This window comes from Castanea sativa, chromosome 10 (genome assembly GCF_040712315.1).
Source record: "Castanea sativa cultivar Marrone di Chiusa Pesio chromosome 10, ASM4071231v1".
In the NCBI taxonomy this organism is placed as follows: Eukaryota; Viridiplantae; Streptophyta; class Magnoliopsida; order Fagales; family Fagaceae; genus Castanea; species Castanea sativa.
In genome coordinates this window covers 165,045-184,305 of record NC_134022.1, presented here as the reverse complement: position 1 = coordinate 184,305, position 19,261 = coordinate 165,045, and the positions used below count along the sequence as shown (strand labels likewise).

The following is a 19,261-nucleotide window of genomic DNA, read 5'->3' as shown; positions in this document are numbered from 1 at the left end:
CACAATCTCATCCCAAATATTCTTTCTGCACTCTGTATGGGGGTTTGTTCATTACAATTTTATCCACTAGACTACACTTTCTTCTATTACTACTAGCTTGTTTATATTCTCCCCATAGACATTATTCTTATTCCAGAGAGAGTGCAAGACATTCTTCATTGCTTGAATGCAAGTAGAGGTTAACTAGCTAATTTCTTTAAGAAAGTACCTCATACCAAACAGATGTATAAAACATAAATAAATAAATAATTTTTGCAAAACACCCACACTTCCAAAGCCAATCAACTCAACCAAACTTCTGGCATTGTGATACTTTATATGTCAAAGTTGTACAGTAGATTTGCTACACGAGGGAGAATAATACGCACAGACGACCATTAAAAGCAAAGGCAGAGGAAAACTTCTTTGCATTATCAAAACTTGGGATCTGTATGTCACATCATCTTCATGATACACTGTCAAGGGCATCCAAAATTTTCTGGCTTAAGCCTCTAGGTAAGCTTAAGGGGGGCCACTCAAAATTTTCAAGATAAAAGAAAATATCAGTAAAATGAGTTTATGGCTACCTTCATCTTTGGAGACTTCTGGCGGCTATTCTTACATCACTACCGCTGATATGGACAATCTAAATAAACTTTTGAACTCTTTTAGGATATGTTATGTCCTAAGTACGTGAACACCCTTTTCCTGAATACTCTAGCTAAGTTCACAATTTCAGATTCCCTCATCTGTCTAGTTATGCAGTCAGAATGCCCATGTCTTTGATATTCCCAAGACAACCTAGTGGCAATGTCAATGGTCAGGCTCGCCATATCTCTGTTATTTGTCAACACCCACAAGACAGTAACAGAATATGCAGGGTTGGACACAAGTCTGTTAAGTAATATAAGCGCCTCCCGTATAAGCAATGTCCTACATAAAAGAACCTCAAGGTAAGATCAACAAATAAATTAAACACAGGAAAAAGAAGAAAGGCAAATATTAACAATGCAACTATGTTCACAGCAAAAAGGAGAGATAAAGTAGGTTGATAGGTAGCACAAAATTATTATTATTATTATTATTATTTTCGGCAGTGCTTGAAAATATCTGAAGTCCAGAAAAACTCCCATATTATAGTGAATAAGATGGTATCACTTGGTAATCTAAATGTTGTATTGTAAAAATGTAGTAAGTTTTTAACAATGTAAGTTGACCAGCCATGGACCAAGTCACGTTGAAGTTTTTCAATTCAAAATAAACTAATTGACATGTAGAGTCATAACCATAATAACCAATATTATTTTGTAAATAACAAATTGCATTTCAATTTTCAAATATAAAACTTAAGCCAATGAACTTTAGCTCAAAAGACATCTCCCCTCATAAGAACAAGGGAGATTAAGGTCTTGAACCTACTAGGTGTGCGTGTAATTACCCAAAAAAGAAAGATAAAGGGGAGAGGGGGCTTAGAAAGTCATATCCCCATAAACCTGAATTCACCTTATCTTCAAAAAATGTTCCATAAGATTCACATTGACACACCTTGTATGCAACAAAAGCATAAATAAGTAAAGCAAAATCTACATCTTAGAAGCAACATGTGACTCAGCACATGTTTGGAAATCGCCATTGACCAGGGAAAACTTACCTCTCTTTGAAAATCTCTGGTGACTCAACACAGACTGCTGTTTCTTCTATGTCAATCTCTGACACAAGTACTTGCAAAATCAACATAAGAAAGTTTGCCTCTCTGTAAAGCTTGGAACGAACAAAAATTTCAAAGCCAGGTTTTCCAGATGAGGCTAAGAAAGCTAGCACAGTAATGGCATTTCTCCGAAGTGTCAACTCCTGAATGTACAATTGTTTAAAATCGAAGATTATCATTTCAGGTGATTCAATTGTACAATAATATCATTTCAGTATTTCTTTTAAATTGAATCCATAAGTAAGCATTCTACAGTCTACAATTAAGTGCAGGCCCTTGAGCCTAGGCATAAAGAACCAGCATACGCCTGATTGAAGTAAAACTCATATTTTTCAAACATAGCGTATAGTGTATACAAACCTCTAATAAAGAGATTCATAATTTTAAAAAAAAAGGTTAATAAACTCATAATAGTGATATAATGTAATAATTAGATCAAATGGATAGTCCAATTGCACAAAGCTTGTAAGCTCAAATTTTACATTAAGTTATTTCAAGTTCAAAAAATATAGTAAATTTGAAAATGACTATCAATGATGATAATCTAGTAATCTAAAGTTTAAGGGTCTATTTGAGATCTGCTTATTTTGCTAAAAGTACGGTAGATAAAGATAAAAGTTAGTTGAAATAGTGCAGTAGGACCCATGAATAGTACTAAAATGTACAATGTAGCCCATAAATAGTAGCAAAAATAAGTTAAATAATAAAATAAACTGACTTTTTGATTGGAGCCAAACACATACTAAGTGTCTGTTTGGCATGATTAATTTTGCCAACTTATTTTACTATTCAACTTATTTTTGCTACTATTCATGGGTCTCACTGTACTTTTTGGTACTATTCATGGGTCTCGTTGTACTATTTCAGCTAATTTTTACCTTTATCCACATTACTTTAAGCAAAAAATTTTCAGCAAAATAAACGGATCTCAAACAGACTCTAAATATAAAATTTTGATATAGGTATAGCTTGTTTAAAAAGTGTTGCTACCTAACCTTAGTAGACGAGGAGTATACAAAGGAACACCCAAAAAAGAAAAGGAAAAGGAAAAAAGCATTGGATTAAGAAGAGATTACACATACCATCTTATATAATTCTCTTCTGCTTCATAAAAAAATATATATAAATGCAATAACCATGATCAAAATGAAGTATAGGGTTCAATCAAAACGCATCCAAAGCAACAACCAAAAAGCACAAGAATATTAAATTATCCTTCTTCATTTCCTTTGATATGTAACAAAAATTATTTGTGTGATCTAAACACCTTAAGAATAATCTTTATATAATAATCAATGACCCATGTCATTTCCTCAAGATCTTGATCAATTGTAACGATTCGTATATTTGTTGGCAAAGAATAAAAAAACATGCCTAGGTGTGTTTTGTACTTCTTCAAAAAGCATAAAAATAAATAAATAAATAAAAAAGCGCACCCAAGGTGCACTTCATTAAACAAGCTTCACTTTAGCCAAGCGAAATGCTTAGACCTTTGACCTTTATGCGTGCTTTCAAAAACACTAACTCTAAAAGAAATCACAAAAAACTAATTACTCTCTCCATCTTAATTTAATTTTGTAGGTTTGAAATGGAATGATGTTTAATGGAAGAAAAAATTGTTACACTCCCAAAGATGGCAAATTGTTTAATGAGTGTCTTGATTTGTTTTTAAATAAGTGACAGTAATATGGGAAGATAAAGATTTCATGTTTTGACATTTTGAAAGTGAACACTTGTTCTAGAACATCCCAAAAAGGAAAGGAAGACATTAATTAAAGCAGAGTAGAGCAGAGTAGCCCATCCCTCTTTTGTTGTTACTCTTGTACCAATTTAATAATAATAATAGAGAGAGAGAGAGAGAGAGAGAGAGAGAGAGAGAGAGAACTTTTGGAAAATATTTTAGAAGCACCATCACTACAAAGAGGTAAACAGAGCCCCCTAACACACTCTCTTTCAAGAAAACAGTGAAGTAACGTGATACAATGATTTTTCAAATATTTTGCACATTTACCACCACTCAAACTAAAATCTTCATTGGCCCTTTTTCTTGTTGTGCAGTGATAGTATTCCTCTTGGTGAAGTTATCAATCGTAATGTTTTGATGCACAGTCAACAAGAAAAAACCTTATGTGGTACATGTAGATATTAACTCTCCTAAAGGAAATTCTAAATTCCCTGTTTACTCCCTATACACTTCACTTTGAGCTTCTTGTTACAAGTAGACCTCAATTTTTCCATATAGGTTACCTCCATTCCACAGTGCCCTCCCCTACCCCTCTTACTTTTCCCCTACATAACAAATCAAATAAATACTGTCCCACTTCTTGTCACCTACTCCTCTCAAAAGTGAAAGTACCTTGTCCATGCAATTACTATTACTACACAATGATATGGTGAGTCTTATAGAAGTTCCCAACAGGAACAATATCAAATATCCACAAGCAGAGGATATATATCATGCCTACCTGTATACCATTTCCAGAGCATGCTACACAATCTGCCAAGCCTTGAAGAACCTTAATGAATTTCTGAGGTCTGGCATCATCATCAACAGGAACAGCAGCAGTCCCTCCCTCATTACTACCAGAGCAGAACATCACCAATAGTTTTGGACCTTTAAATAAACAAAGAACCAAAAGCTGTAAGGTAAGGTAAAATAGGTTCAAGTACACAGAATATCAAACTATAGAACTAGAGGTGCAAACAACTGAGATGAGACAAGTAGTAGCTATTAAGTTCAATTCTAATGAGATACTATGTCCAGTCTTGTCAAACTACAATTAAGCCAAGTCTCTCTAGTTCTATCTCAGCAATAAAGGGAACCACTCAACCACATCGTTAATTCCAAGTATAAGATTAAATAGGAGTATCATAGAAGTAAAGATAGAACATTTTAAAATATATTACAACATGCCTATGCTAAACTAAAATCAATCTAGTTTGCAAAGTCTTGAAGCTTCAATGAGAATTTCATACTCATGAGTAGGAAATAGACAAAGAAGAGCAGGTTTGTCTAATAAATTCAGGATATATTAATAAAAATAAGCAGAAACTGCAAGTTCATATGATCCCCTTCTTTTTTTGTTTCAAAAAAAAAAGGAAGGAAATGGAAAAGGCAAAACATGTGAACTTACAGTTTAGCAATAGGTATAGAAGATGCACGGCATGCCTTTGCACCCGCAAGCCAGCATCCTTTCTAAGCAATTGTGAAAGACTTTCAAACACAGTTGCCTTGCCAAACCTGTCTCAAGAAAAATTTTAGTTAGGAGACGAAAGAAAGTCACGTATAATGGTAGAAGAGTCAACAGAATGCTCAAAACATACTTTTCCCTCTCCATATAAGCATTACTTCTCATTAGGATCACAATCATAACTGAGACTGCCTCTAATCTCACACATTCTTCAGTGTTTCTCACTATAATTTGACGCATTGCTTCAAATAGAGAAACCCAGTCCACACGAGAAACTGAAATAGCAATATCACGATTGCAGGGTCCCTTCATGCATGGAATTTCTGCATTAGGTAATCCAATCCCAAGTGGTGTATAGCCTGCATAATTTTTTTCATTTCTGCTCGCACAGTAAAGGACTCTATCAAGTCCATTAAAATCCACAATGTTGCTCCCCGAGAGAAGTCCTCCAACCGTGACATTGTCCCTGAGTAGATTCACTGGAAAGATCAAATCAAAGTTCATAAGCACACAAACATAACCCAAAAGAGGAAAAAATGACTTCATTACAAAGCAAACAACACCCCCCCCCCCCCCCAAAACCCCTTTTTTTTCAATTTCCCTCCAACGCAATGAGGAAAGAATAAAAGAACTCAAACAAAGGTTCTCCTGCCAAAGAATACTACAAAGAATTTAATAAAATAAAAAGGACTGAAAATAGAAACACCAAGCAGGTTCATCATCATAGCCAGAAGCTAGTGACATCATAAACACCACCAACCACAACTCTACCATCATCATTGCTGCAACCATTGAGTATTACAATGCCAGTCATGGATCACCAAGAACCTTATCTCTAGTACTAGCAAAAAGAAATCTATCACAGGTACTATAATTAGTTTAAGGGTATATGTGAAGAACTCAATATTTATCAACCCATCTCCTCTGATGTTTAAACATTGAAGAAACAACGAGATTCCATGAATGTTGCTCACTTCCTATGGATCCTAATGCCAAATTCTATGAAGATCAGGGGTAGCAGTTATCTAATCTAAACTAAACTAAACTATCTCACCATTACTCACCCAAATATATCATTTGCAGCCAGTGCTTTGAGCCAGTATATGAACGATCCTTGCCTTCCGCATTGGGAGGCAATTATTCAAATTGTGAGGTATCTAAAGGCACATCCAGGCCGTGATCTTTTGTATAAAGCTAATGGTCACCTACAGGTAAAAGCCTTTTTGATGCTGATTGGGCAGGATCACCGTCAAATAGAAGATCCACAACTGAGTATTGCACGTTCCAAGAGGAAACTTGATTACTTGAACAAGTAAGAAACAAACTGTTGTTGCCAGTGCAAAGGCCAAGTATAGAGCCATGGCACACACATCATGTGATCTTATATGGATTAAGCATTTACTTCAGGAATTAAAATTTGTTATGAAGTTGCCTATGACTATGCATTGTGATAATCAAGTAGCAATCCACATTGCTTCCAATCTTGCGTTCCATGAGCAAACCAAGCATATAGAAGTTGATTGTCATATTACTCGAGAGAAAGTAGAAGATGGTGTAATTGCTACTCCATATGTTTCTACAAGAGTCCAAATTGCTAATACGTTTACCAAAGCTTTATGTAAGACTCGTTTGGGTTTATTATGTAACAAGCTAGGATTGTATGATATATACTCTCTAGCTTGAGGGGGAGTGTTATGAGTATAAAGCTAGGGGCAAAAGAGTAAACTCAATGTATACCTATATATATCAATAATATGTTATGTGTTAGGGTTAATTTTAATAACCCGATACTTATGTTTTCTCTAAAACAGTAAGCAAATATCAGGTCCTCCTAATTATATCAGTATATATAGGCTATTTAGAAAAATTTTCTCTTGTCCATTTGATATTTGTTAACTAGAGTTTCTTGGGAACCATTTCAACATAAAATGTAAACAAAAAAAGTATGGCAATTGGCAGATACGAGAATTGAAGAATATTGTGCCATATTTATATTTCTCATGGAACTAACAAGATACTTAACCAGCAGAGAGCATTCAAACCCTCTCAAACCATTACAACACCACTAGATCTTGTTCTAATGTTTATAAAATTAATTAATTAAAAAAAATAAAGAGTAAAAGAACAAAAACTCTCTCCGTGGGACAACAGAAGGTGTGCAGATCAAGCCAACACATGGACCATCAGGCATACACATTTATATGTTATCGATTTTTTGTAGAACCAAACTGAAATTAAAACAATAACAAGTAAGCCAGAGGTGCTAGCCTAAAACATACCTTCTTTCAGATTTCCTTTCCAAACTCAAGAGGTGCTTCAAAAAAACATGCAGTATACATAGAGATCTATGAACAATGACAACCTGAAACAAAAAGGGCAAATTCATGAATAAGAGACATGACAGAAAAATAAAAGAGAATGAAAAATCCACCAATGGTAAAGTGAAGTCAAGAAAAGCAACCAAGTAGAATAATCAGACATAAGGAAATAAATTTTATAATGCTAAGTATACAATAATATGCACAATTCAGTAGTTCTCAACCAAAACCACTGAATCCAACAAAAGTATCTTATAGCCAGTAAAAGAGGTAGACGAATGAACTTAAACCAAGTAGCAAAAGATGTCTACTAAAAGAATGCTAGTTTAAGAATCCCATACATGTTTTCTTTTTTTCTTTTGGGGAGAAACTGAGGACAGGGGTTGCCAATGTATTGTAGATGAAATGAAGGGTTCGAAAAAATGATACAAGAGGAGTTCTAAGTATGGTATTGATTGTCACCACAAAATGACAATGTCAATAATAATAATATTAGGTTAATAAAAAAATTATTTTCAAATTCTGAAGGCATGTCTAACTGTCTATTGCAATCCTCTGCCCATACTACATAACAAAAGTTTCAAATTCTGTACAATGCGATCTTGCTCTATTCTCTTTCCCTTTTTTTTTTGGCAAAAGAATAAAATAATTCCTCACCCCTCCCCCCAACAACCCCCCCCCCCCTCTCCCCCAAAAAAAGGAAAAAAGGAAAACCTCACCCGTCTAGTAAGCACACCCCAACATGTTTTGAAATTCCAATTTCAACAAACCAAGTCTTCCGAGAGCCCATAAGAATCTTCAGATAACTGAATGACAATGTTAACAAACCACATTCACAACATAAACTACATCAAGAAAATATTATCAATCAAAACCAAAAATTTTATTGGCACCCATCAAGGCTGTGAGCTGACAGTCAAGGCTGCTGCTGCTGCTTCTTAGGCCACTCTAAAGAGTTTATCCAGCTCCTTTTATAAAGTAAAGATGAAGGATACTTCCTCTAGGGTTAAAAGTTATGATTCCATATATTCAATCCCATATAAAAGCACTGAATTGTTCATTAAAATTTTGAAATATATATTAGAAAAACTAAGTCTATGAGATTCCCTTTGTTGTACAAAGCCCCAAAAGAAACGAAAAAAGGAATTTGTTCACCAACTCACATTTTTGAGAATACAGAGGTCAAGCAATGGTTCAAACAAAGCCTCCAACTGTACCGTCCCAATACTTATCTGAAATAAGAATCAGTCATGAGAGAATAAAGCAAGTTTTTTTTTCAATGTAACAAATATGAACCAAATCAAATACTTCTAATGCAAGTCAGTTTAAAAAGAAGAAAAAACATGTCAATGGTACTATTTAAATAAGTATGTATGTAATAAAGAAAATAAGAGAGAGCTGATCTTGAACTAAAGTCAAAAGTAAGAAATAAACTCAATTACCATAAGGCCCATGAATAGTTTCAATGATAGTATTAACTGTAGTTTCACAATAGAAAAGAAAGATATTTGAAAGAAATCTTCATTATAAAAATCGGTTTTATTAAAAAATAATTACAAGGATACACACAATAAAATGACCCCAGCTATTGGGAGCAACCCACAAAACCTGATCAGTAACAAGGATGAGAAACAAAAATGCAAATCTAACGAATCTGTGGTCCTAAACCTATAAAAACCACTGACCATGACTTGACAGTTTGGTCGAAGAATCATCAGCCCCAAGTCCCCAACACAATGTGGCATAATAATGGGAATAAATACCAAGTGGCTCGCATTTGTGTATTTATTTGTGACGCTCTTTTGCCATTTATACTCTCTGTTTAACTTTTTGAATTAATAAGCCCATAAGTTGACATGTCTGAATGTCCCCATAACCTAACTTCTAAACGCCTATACTGAAAATGAAAATAAAGCAAAATGTCTTAACCCCCATGTCACAAACCTAAGTATTTATCTTTCTCAGTTTTTTTTTTCTTTTCTTTTTTTTTGTGGGGGGGGGGGGGGGGGACAAAAGTTAAATTACTACCATTATTTAGCAAAGTTTATAAATTGTTGATTTTGGCACTACCTTTGTGAGCAAAAGGCAATACATTTATAGCCCACAGCTATCTCCTGTTTATTACAGGCAAATGCAATCATAAATTGAAGGTACCTTTGTCAATACAGAGTAGAGATGAGACACTTTTGCAGCTTCTGGAGTATGAAAAGAGTGCAGGTGAGATGTCAAAGCTACTTCAGACAAACTTCCATCTTTGAGAGAGTCCATTGTCCTTTTTGGAACACTCACGCTCATCCACGCAAAAAGGACATGGAAATCTGTCTGACAAGTCACAAGCAACTTGGTAATCAGATTTCTTCCTAGCTTTTGGTCTCTTGGAGAGCCCCAGATGGCTAGCAACTTCTCGGAGAGAGCTTGACAAGCAGCTGGATCAATATCCATGGTTACTTGGGCAGGATCACCAGCCTTCTCAGTTTGAATTCCAATGGCCTTATAGGCCGGCATAGCTAGCATACAACAAAAGACAAATTACAGGATGTCAAAAGAATTATAAAAGAGCATATTAGGTGAGAAGACAATGATGACCGGCTATTACTCACCTCTATCAATCTGAGAGCCAGCCTGATTATTCAAAGATATTGCATTTTGAAATTTTCGATGAACCCTATGATGGTTTAGAGCTCCATATTCCCTGCCATTGTGGCAACAATTATTCCCGACTTTTTTTTCTGGCTTATACACATGAACTGTTGATAATACAAAATATTTCATAATCTTCGATATATATATATATATATATATATATATATATATATATATAAAATTATAAGTGATGCAATCTTTATTGATATCAAAAACAGAGTTGCCCCCATACACAGGAAATATACAACAGGGGACTATACAATCATTCACTCAAATAACATGCATCTAATAAGTCAAGAACAAAACATAGAGAATGACTAGGATGAGTGACATCCAGTCCAAAAAATTTCTAAGAAAAAAAAATTTAAGGTCAAGCATAGTCCCCTCTATGTTCTCCAAACTCCTATTGTTTCTCTCCCTCCATATACACCACATCAAGCAATGCAGGGCAGCCATCCATAAATGTCCATTCCGATGATGGTGAAAGTGACCTGACCAACAAGTTAATAGCTCCACAACCGTCTTTAGCATCACCCAACAAACTCCAAATAATTCCAAGACCATAGACCATAAATCAGTGGCAAAAGGACTACGCAATAAGTGGTGATTAACTGATTCCCCATTGCATTTACACATAATCGATTGTGATTCCCCATTCCATATACTCACAGTCAATTACCCCTTATAGACAACACCAAAATGCTATGATCTCTTGACAATAGTAAACTTTAGACACTAAACAATAAAAGGTGAAGGGATGAGGAGCCTTGGAAGTTAAAGCCTAACAGAAATTTTGACATCTGATCATTTTATAACAAGTTGCAAGGTTCTCCCTCTGCTGTCTTTCCTTAGAAAGGTATTTGGAGAGTTAAGGCTCCTCGGCGTGTTTCCTTTTTTGTTTGGTCTGTTGCTTGGAATAGAATCCTTACGGGTGATAACCTGAGACTTAGGGGCTTTGATTTTGTGAACTAGTGCATTATGTGTCATCATTGTGGGGAGACGGTGGATCACTTACTACTTCATTGTGAGAAGGCTCATTAGTTGGGGAGTTCTATTTTTACATCCCCTAGAATTTCATGGGTCATACCTAGAACGATTCCAGATCTACTTTTTCGCTAGAGGAATTGGTTGGGAAAGCACTCGTCTAACATCTGGAATCTAATTCCGTCGTGCTTACTATGGTGTCTTTGGAAGGAGTGGAATCAGCAAACTTTTGAGGACTTGGATAGTTCCAAAGATCAGATGCTCGCTTCTTTTAGTGGAACTCTATTCAACTGGTCTCGAGCTTGGGGACTTATGACTAGTGATTCTCTCCCATCTTTTTTTAGTTCTTTGCTCTTTTGTAATTAGTCTGCTGCTGGGTTTTCTTATGTTTCTTTTCTCTTTTTTCCTTTTCTTGTAATTGTTGGTATGCTCTGTGCTTTTATTGCATAGAACAGCCTTTTGTATTTATATCATTCTTACTTCTTCTCAAAATATATATATATATATATATATATATATATATATATATATATATATATATATATCATTCTTACTTATCCAAAAAAAAAAAAAAACAGCAAGCCCAACAGCAGAATCAATGTCGACAGTGCAGAATGTTGAGGATGAGTAAAAAATAAGACAGTACTCAGTTATCGCTTTGGGTCACAAGAAAAATCAAAGCTTTTAAGAAATCAGTGGGCACTTCTTTAGAAGAAAATGTCAAAGGCGGGTATGAAAGGGAAGCAGGAGTTGAAGAATTTGTTGAATTCTCGGAACCATATGGACGGATCAACCAAGACAAGAAGTGTTAGTAAGGACAGGGACCTTGTGGTGCATCAATGAATCTTAGAATTATTTCATGGAATGTGAGGGGACTGAATGATAATGAGAAGCGGCTTCGAGTCAGAAATATCATTAAGACATGGAAGGCAGATATTGTTTGCTTGCAGGAAACAAAATTGGAATTAATCACAAGAAGGGTGATACATAGAATATGGGATGAGTTGGCTGGGATTAGAATTTGGTGGAATGTGCCTTGGGTGTGTGGGAGGTGATTTTAATGTGGTGAGGTTCCCATCATAGTGCCTTGGTGCAGAATCATTTACCCCTGCTATGCATAAGTTTTCTGACTTTATAGCAGATCATGGTTTACTAGATCTTCCTTTGGAAGGGGGTGCTTTCATGTGGTCTAATTCTCATGTTGTGGCATTGAGATCTTAGGATTGACAAGTTCCTTTTGTCACCTGATTGGGAGGATAAGTTCCCTTCTGTTCGTCAGCGTAGAATGGCTAGACTGGTCTAGAATCATTTTCCAATTCTGTTGGAAGGGGGGAATTTTCATAAGGGAAAAAAGCCGTTAAGATTTGAGAATATGTGGTTGAAGGTAGATGTTTTTGTTGAGAAAGTGCATGCTTGGTAGGACTCCTATAATTTTCAGGGATCTCCCAGTTATAGAATTGCTAAAAAACTGAGAGCTTTGAAGGTTGATTTGAAAAAATGGAATGAGGAAGATTTTGGTCATGTGGAGGAGAAAAAAAACAGGTTATGGATGAGTCTTAATGATTTGGACTCTCTGGAGGAAACTTGTCCCCTGTCTAATGTTGAGAAATTGGAAAAGAAGCGCCTCACAAGCGAGTTGGAAAAGACAACTCTTTTGGAGGAAATTTGTTGGAGGCAAAAATCTCAAATTCTTTCTTAAAGAGGGTGATAGAAATACAAAATTCTTCTATCGGATTGCAAATTTGCATAGAAGGTTCAACACCATAGATTCTTTGGAGAACTGACGTCTGGTCCTAGTTCCATTTCAGAATGTATTTCCCACTTTTATAAGCAGTTATATTCAGAGACCAGGGGACTAAGACCAGTGTTGAATGACTTGGAATTCTCTAGGATATCAGAGGAGGAAGCAGCCCGGTTGGATAGGCCATTTAATGAGGATAAAGTGTTTGGGGTGATTCAAGGATTTAATGGTGATAAGGCTCCAAGTCCAGATGGTTTCTCTATAGCCTTTTTTCAGTCTTGCTGGCATATTCTAAAACCAGAAATTATGGAATTGTTTCAAAACTTCCATGACCAAGCAATTTCGAGAAGAGTCTTAATGCTTCTTTCCTCACTCTCATTCCAAAAAAAGTGGATGCTTTGGAGGTAAGGGACTTCCGCCCTATTAGTCTGGTGGGTGGAGTTTATAAAATTCTTTCTAAGGTTTTGGCTAATAGGCTTAGAAAAGTGATGCATGGAATTATTTCAAAGTTCCAGAATGCTTTTGTACTTGATAGGCAGATTTTGGATTCAGTTTTAATTGCAAATGAATGTCTAGATAGTCGATTAAAAGCAGGGATTCCAGGAGTTTTGCCTAAGTTGGATGTGGAAAAAGCTTTTGATCACATATCATGGGACTTTCTTATGTATATGCTTCAAAGGTGTGTGTTTTCTAAAAGATGGAGGAAGTAGATTTTGTTTTGTATTTCTACGGTACGTTTTTCCATTCTAATAAATGGTAGCCCCACTAATTTTTTTGGGAGTTCTAGGGGTCTTCATCAAGGTGACCCTCTTTCTCCGATGTTATTTCGTGAGGGAGGCTTTAAGTCGTTTGGTGGTTATAGCAGTAAATGAAGGGCTTCTATCAAGCTTCTCAAAAAGTACCACAACTATGCCTTCGATGGTGTCTCATCTTTTATTTGCGGATGATACCTTAATTTTTTGTGATGCCGATTTGTGTCAAATAGAAAAATTGTGGGATATTCTCTTGCAATTTGAGTCCGTTTCAGTGCTGAAGATTAATTTGGGGAAATAGGAGTTGGTACCTGTTGGAGAAGTGAGCAACATGAGGTATTTAGTGGCTGTGTTGGGATGTAAACAGTCTACACTTCCACTGAAATACTTGGGAAGGAAAGGACAATCTGGAACCTTATTCTTGAGAAGTTGGAAAGAAAATTAGCGGGTCGGAAGCGCCTTTATTTATCTAAGAGGGGAAGCTCACACTAATTAAAAGCACACTCTCAAGTTTGCTGACTTATTTCCTCTCTCTTTTCCCTAGGCGAAGGTGGCCAATCACATTGAAAAAATACAGAGATTTTTTATGGAGAGGGATTGGTGGGAGACGGATTGGTGAGGGACGAAAATCTCATTTAGCTAAAAGGGCTACTGTTTGTAATCCAATTTGTAATGGAGGGTTAGGTATAAGGAACCTAAGAAGATTTAATCAAGCTTTGTTAGGAAAATGGCTTTGGAGATACGGGACAAAGAGGGAGTCTTTATGGAAAAGGGATAGAGAGATGAATATGGGAATGAATGGGGACAACGGTGCACCAAGGCTATTTCAAGTCCATATGGTGCGAGTCTTTGGAGATCAATAAGACAGGAATGGGAGACCTTTTCCAAAAACCTTCAATTTGAGGTGGGTAATGGCACTGGAGTGAAGTTCTGGCATGACGTTTGGTGCAGCGATTGTCCACTCAAGGAGACTTTTTCGGAGTTATTTAGCTTCAGTAGTGTCAAAGACTCCTCAATTGTTGATGTTTTACGCCTTTCTAATGGGGTGCCCCATTGGGATGTTCACTTTTCTAGACCGGTCCAAGATTGGGAGTTGGAGTCTAGTATCTTTTATGGATCTTATCTATTCCAAGTTTGTTAAGGGTGAGGGAATGGATAGACTTTGCTCAAAACCTGCCAAGAGTTGGGGGTTTGAGGTGCGTGGTTACTACTATTCACCATCCTCGATTGATAGCATGTCGTTCCTATGGAAGATGGTGTGGTGCTCAAAGGTCCCATCTAGGGTAGCTTTCTTCTCTTGGACTGCTACTCTAGGGAAGATCTTAAGTATAGATAATCTTTGGAAGAAAAGTATGTTGATCATGGATCAGTGCTGCACGTGCAAAAAAAGTAGGGAGACTGTGGATCACCTGCTCCTTCATTGTCTTATAGCTTTGGAGCTTTGGTCTATGGTAAACTGTTTATTTGGCCTCCGTTGGGTTATGCCAATGATAGTCATCGATATGTTTGCAACTTGGCAGGGGTCTTTCAGAAAGCATAGAAACATTGTTTATTGGAAGGTTGTGCCACATTGCACTATGTGGTGTCTTTGGCAATAATGAAATTTCAGGAGTTTTAAGGGATATGAATGGAATATCCTAGAATTTAAAGCCTTCTTCTTTTGTACATTGTTGGGCTGGAGTGCTGCTTCTCTCTCTCTCTCTCTCTCTCTCTCTCTCTCCCTTGCTTTTCTCTCTTGCACTTGTTTGATCATTGTTTTCGAATTGATTGCACTTCTCTTTTAGAACACCGTCGGTGTACTAGGTTTGCTTTTTGCTAATATAATTCTTCGTTACTTATCAAAGAAAAAATACAATAAAAGGTAAACGTGTTGTGGCTCCCTTACGGCTCTCTAAGAATCAAGTTAGTTGAAAGAGGAAAATGATGACTCAACCAAATACAAAAGATCCCGCGAAAATAAAATTTTTGAAGCTATAGCTCAAATGGCACCTCTACATCCTATAAGAGCAAAGTGAAGGGTGAGATTGTGCAATACCCACTGAGGGTGTGTGTGCGCGCAATGTTGAAATATTGGCTAATTCTTTGGGTTGTTTTTGCATTCTTCCTACAACCTATTTTGTCTGCCCTTCATGCAAGGCAACAACTTTGTGAATTGTTATAGTGCAAAGATGGGAAAACAGACTTGCCCTGCGAAAGAGGCAATACTTATCTAAACATGGGGGGCATTATCAAAGTGTGAAAACAGTGGATCATTTTCTTCTCCCTTTTGGAGCTGCTCAATATGGCCTTTCCTTGGTAGGGCATGTCTTTGTTTAATAATGCCAAAAAAAATGGGAGTGAGTGAGATATTGTGTAGATGGACAGAGATGAGATGAAAGATTTTTCTTGTTGTAATAAGTAGATAGGATTTGCCAAGAGCCTTGTAGCTCAATGGCATAGTCTGCTCTCCTTTACTAAGAGATATAGGATTCAAATTCCCCTTCCCCCATTACTATAACTATCAAATAAGTAGATAGGATGTAAAGCAAAGGGTGGCACTGCTTGGATGATGGTCTCTTCATGTTAAATTTGGTACATATGAACTGAATGCTATACTCAAGCCTACCATATAAAGACAACATACCACATGACAAATTCAAAATTCTTACTCACAAGGTAGTACTCTTTGAAGAGCGAGCATCAACATCTTTTACTCCATTCTTGGAAAATATTTGAAGCTGCTCCTCTTTCTTGCCCCTTTCCTTCCTTAGTTCAAGGCACTCTTGTTCCTGAATGAATATAATAATTTTCTTTTAGAAAGTGAAAATTTATTAATAATAAAAAAGAAGAAAGAGGAACAGCTAAAGAGAATGGCAAGTATACAAATGGTTCCAAAAATAAACATTAAAAAAAAAAAAAACCTTTTGTGCGTGCACACACAGAAATTGTGAAGACTAGAATACTAAACAGATGTTAGATTGCATGCAATAATGTGGGTCTATTAGAAACTAACATGGGAACATCGTGCAAACGAAAGCATAAAAACATAACATCCTATCCACAGCCATAGTAAATCACTTCATATTGTAATATTATAATAACATTTCAAAAGAATCATAAAATTTACATTTCTGCAAGTGCCAAAATTTCTAGATAAATAAATAAAATACTATAGGCATGGGCTGGGTGCTGCACTCCTATATGCGCATCCTTAGTGTGTTGAGAGGAAAAAAAATATAAATTAAAATAAATTAAAAATATATATCCCAAAAGCTATATTAATTCAATTAATGAATTTTTATATCCCCACTTTTTCATGTTCTAATTTTTCAAAAATTACCAATTCACGTGACAATGTCCAAGTCCATGCTTCTTAGGGGTTTTGTAGAAAAATAATATTGATTTATAATTATTAAAAATAGTGCAGTAGGGAAATGATTTTGGAAAATAGCTTCTCTTTGAAAATTTTGTTCTGCGAACACAATTTTAAGCATTGAAATTTCAAATTTTGCAGTGAAATAGTGTTTCAATTTCAATGTAAAATGTGTTTACACCAAAGTTGTGTTTTCAAAACACAATTTCAGTGCAAAAAATGTGATAAAATGCAAAATTTGAAATTTCAGTCCCTAAAATCGTGATTTCAAAACACAATTTTCAAAGACAGACTATACTCTTAAAACCTAAATAATTTAACCACAGAGTGATTTTTAATAATTAATAATATAATAATATTATTTTCAAAACCCAAAAAATAAAAAATAAAAAGCCTAGTTCTTAATTTGCAACATTCAACAAGAGGAAAAACACAATTAACCTAGTTGAGACAGAGACAGTGATGGTAAAAAAAAAAAAAAAGAGGAAAAATTGCAAAGAGTACCAGGTCCGTGAGTTGCTTCGACACATGTCCGAGCTCCCTCTGTAATTTCATTTCAATCACAAACTTAGATTTAGATAAATCATAGTAATGTATCAATCAAATTATAAAAAAGAAGAAGAAGAAGAAGAAGAAGAAGAAGAAGAATTGCAAACCTTTAACCTATCGATTTCGAGTTGCTTATCGTCAAAAGAGGCCCTTTGAGAGAGCTGTCGCGGAGGAGAGTAACTCATCATTGTATTTGTATTTGTATTTGTATTTGCAGGGTTGTTAATGTAATGGTGAGTTTGAGAAGAAGAAGAAGAAGAAGTTGCTGTACGCAGCGGTTGTTGTTGTTTTGTAGAGGTTAGTGCGAGTTCCTCTACGTGTATGAGTTGATCCAAGAAATCGGCGTCCCATTCTTCGAACCCCTCTTCACCCATCGTCTCCATCCAACTCTCTCTCTCTCCTCTCTCACAGAAATTTGTGTTTTGAATTTCAAAAGCATCTATAAAAAAGCGTATTTTAAGTTTTTTTTTTTTTTTCCTACGTGAAATTTGTTTTTAAACGTGTTTTTGGTTCCTACGTATTTTTTTAATGGTAGCAAAATTTGAGCAATAGTTTTGAAGGTTGTAATAACATTACATATATTTTTACATACTTTTTTATTTATATAAATTTTTAAAAAATACAAATAATGTTACTAGAATAACATTACCACATACCACCGCATCTTCTTGGTGCGATGGTCACTCTACAAGTATAAGTGTTTGTAGGGTGTGGAGGCAAAGGCCGAGATTCAAGTCTCCAAGAGGAACTTTCACACATATACACTTAGATTAAGTTAAAGTAGAATTCTATCTTGTATAAAAAATAAATAAAAAATTACCAAACGCCTCCTAAATCATTGAAAATTAGGAGGCCGTTTGATAACGTTATTCTAGTAACATTTATATTTTTTGAAAATACATGTGGGTAAAAAAGTGTATAAAAATACATGAAATTATGTTTAAAAACTGAAAATATGTGTTTAAATACATGTACCAAACGGACCCTACCTCTTTACAACAAGTATTCCTTGTCCAAAAAAAAATACCCTATCAAAAAAATAAAAATGCCAAGTCAAAAAATTATTTTATCTATTTTAACAAGTCACAAACTATTTTACAATATTTTTATAAATTACTAATGTGACTTCATTATTTTCCAAGTAACTATTGATCACTAAAAATATGATGTTAGTAGTGGCTCTAGATTCTAACTAGAGGATTTGTCATATCAATGGTTTTAAAAATATGCATTGCTCTTTTAGCACGTCACTTTACAAAATAGTCAATATTACATCTTTTATTTTAGGATTACAATACATTATAATATCTTAAATAATAACCCCTATAGTATTAACAAAACAAAACAAAAACACAACAACCCAACCACAATCTACAAATAAAAACCCTAAAAACCACAAGCTACAACACAACACACAATTGCAATACAACAAACCCACCAATTGCGACCTAGCACCCACAACCTAACAATCATCGAGTCAAGAAAAAGTGAGAAAAAACAAAAGAGGAGAGAGATCTAAACCCACCACCACATGCCAAAACCACCAAAAACCCATTGAAACCAACAACAAAAACCCAAAAATCATAACTAACCAAAACTACAATTAAAAGAAGAATATCAAAAGAAACAACCTAATGGTGGCCATCGAGTCACGATGGTTGTCAGCATAACGAAGGCTTTGTCCTTTGTGGGGTGTGTAGCGAAGAGATGAGAGAGAGTGGGAATGAGTGAGAGGGACAACCAAATGAGATGAGAGATAACTGAGAAAAGAATGATATTTTATTAAGGGAAATGTTAACCAATGTCCATAGGGCATTGTTTTATAAACTATTTTTAGAAATATTTTATTGGGAGAATGATAAAATAATAAATATTGTTGACAATTTTTTATATTTGTCATGAAAGTGGTATTAAAACTTTCATATTTTGGTTTATTAACAATTGTCCTAAGGGCATCCATTAACATGACCTTTTTATTAAAAGAAGTTAGAGAAATTTGAATACTAAATAGCCAAATATTATAGCACATTTGGTCATTTCGATC

The 19,261-nt window shown here is 35.3% G+C and overlaps 1 protein-coding gene across 2 annotated transcripts; it reads right to left on the bottom strand.

Annotated features, from left to right (window-relative positions):
- Positions 1-269: 269 nt before the first annotated feature.
- LOC142611692 (protein SENSITIVE TO UV 2) lies at positions 270-17,616 on the bottom strand. 2 transcript variants are annotated; one of them, XM_075783795.1, is made up of 12 exons: positions 17,325-17,616; positions 17,173-17,211; positions 15,969-16,084; positions 9,797-9,943; positions 9,351-9,703; positions 8,360-8,428; positions 7,158-7,240; positions 5,012-5,344; positions 4,822-4,928; positions 4,153-4,301; positions 1,631-1,830; positions 270-912 (listed from the first exon to the last, which is right to left on the bottom strand). In XM_075783795.1, exons 3-12 carry the CDS (start codon positions 16,000-16,002, stop codon positions 648-650), a joined length of 1,740 nt encoding a protein of 579 aa, XP_075639910.1. In that variant the 5' UTR covers positions 16,003-16,084; positions 17,173-17,211; positions 17,325-17,616; the 3' UTR covers positions 270-647. The 2 variants fall into 2 exon arrangements, with proteins under 2 accessions (XP_075639910.1, XP_075639909.1); XM_075783794.1 differs by having other exon boundaries at positions 9,797-9,888; positions 17,325-17,611.
- Positions 17,617-19,261: the final 1,645 nt, after the last annotated feature.

Excerpts from the sequence above, each read along its gene's own strand:
- LOC142611692 (XM_075783794.1), bottom strand. The coding sequence starts at position 17,600 with ATGGAGACGATGGGTGAAGAGGGGTTCGAAGAATGGGACGCCGATTTC. Across the intron at positions 8,429-9,350 it reads TCTACTCTGTATTGACAAAG|ATAAGTATTGGGACGGTACA; the intron begins GTACCTTCAATT and ends TTCTTATTTCAG. Across the intron at positions 5,345-7,157 it reads GAAAGGAAATCTGAAAGAAG|GGACAATGTCACGGTTGGAG; the intron begins GTATGTTTTAGG and ends GAATCTACTCAG.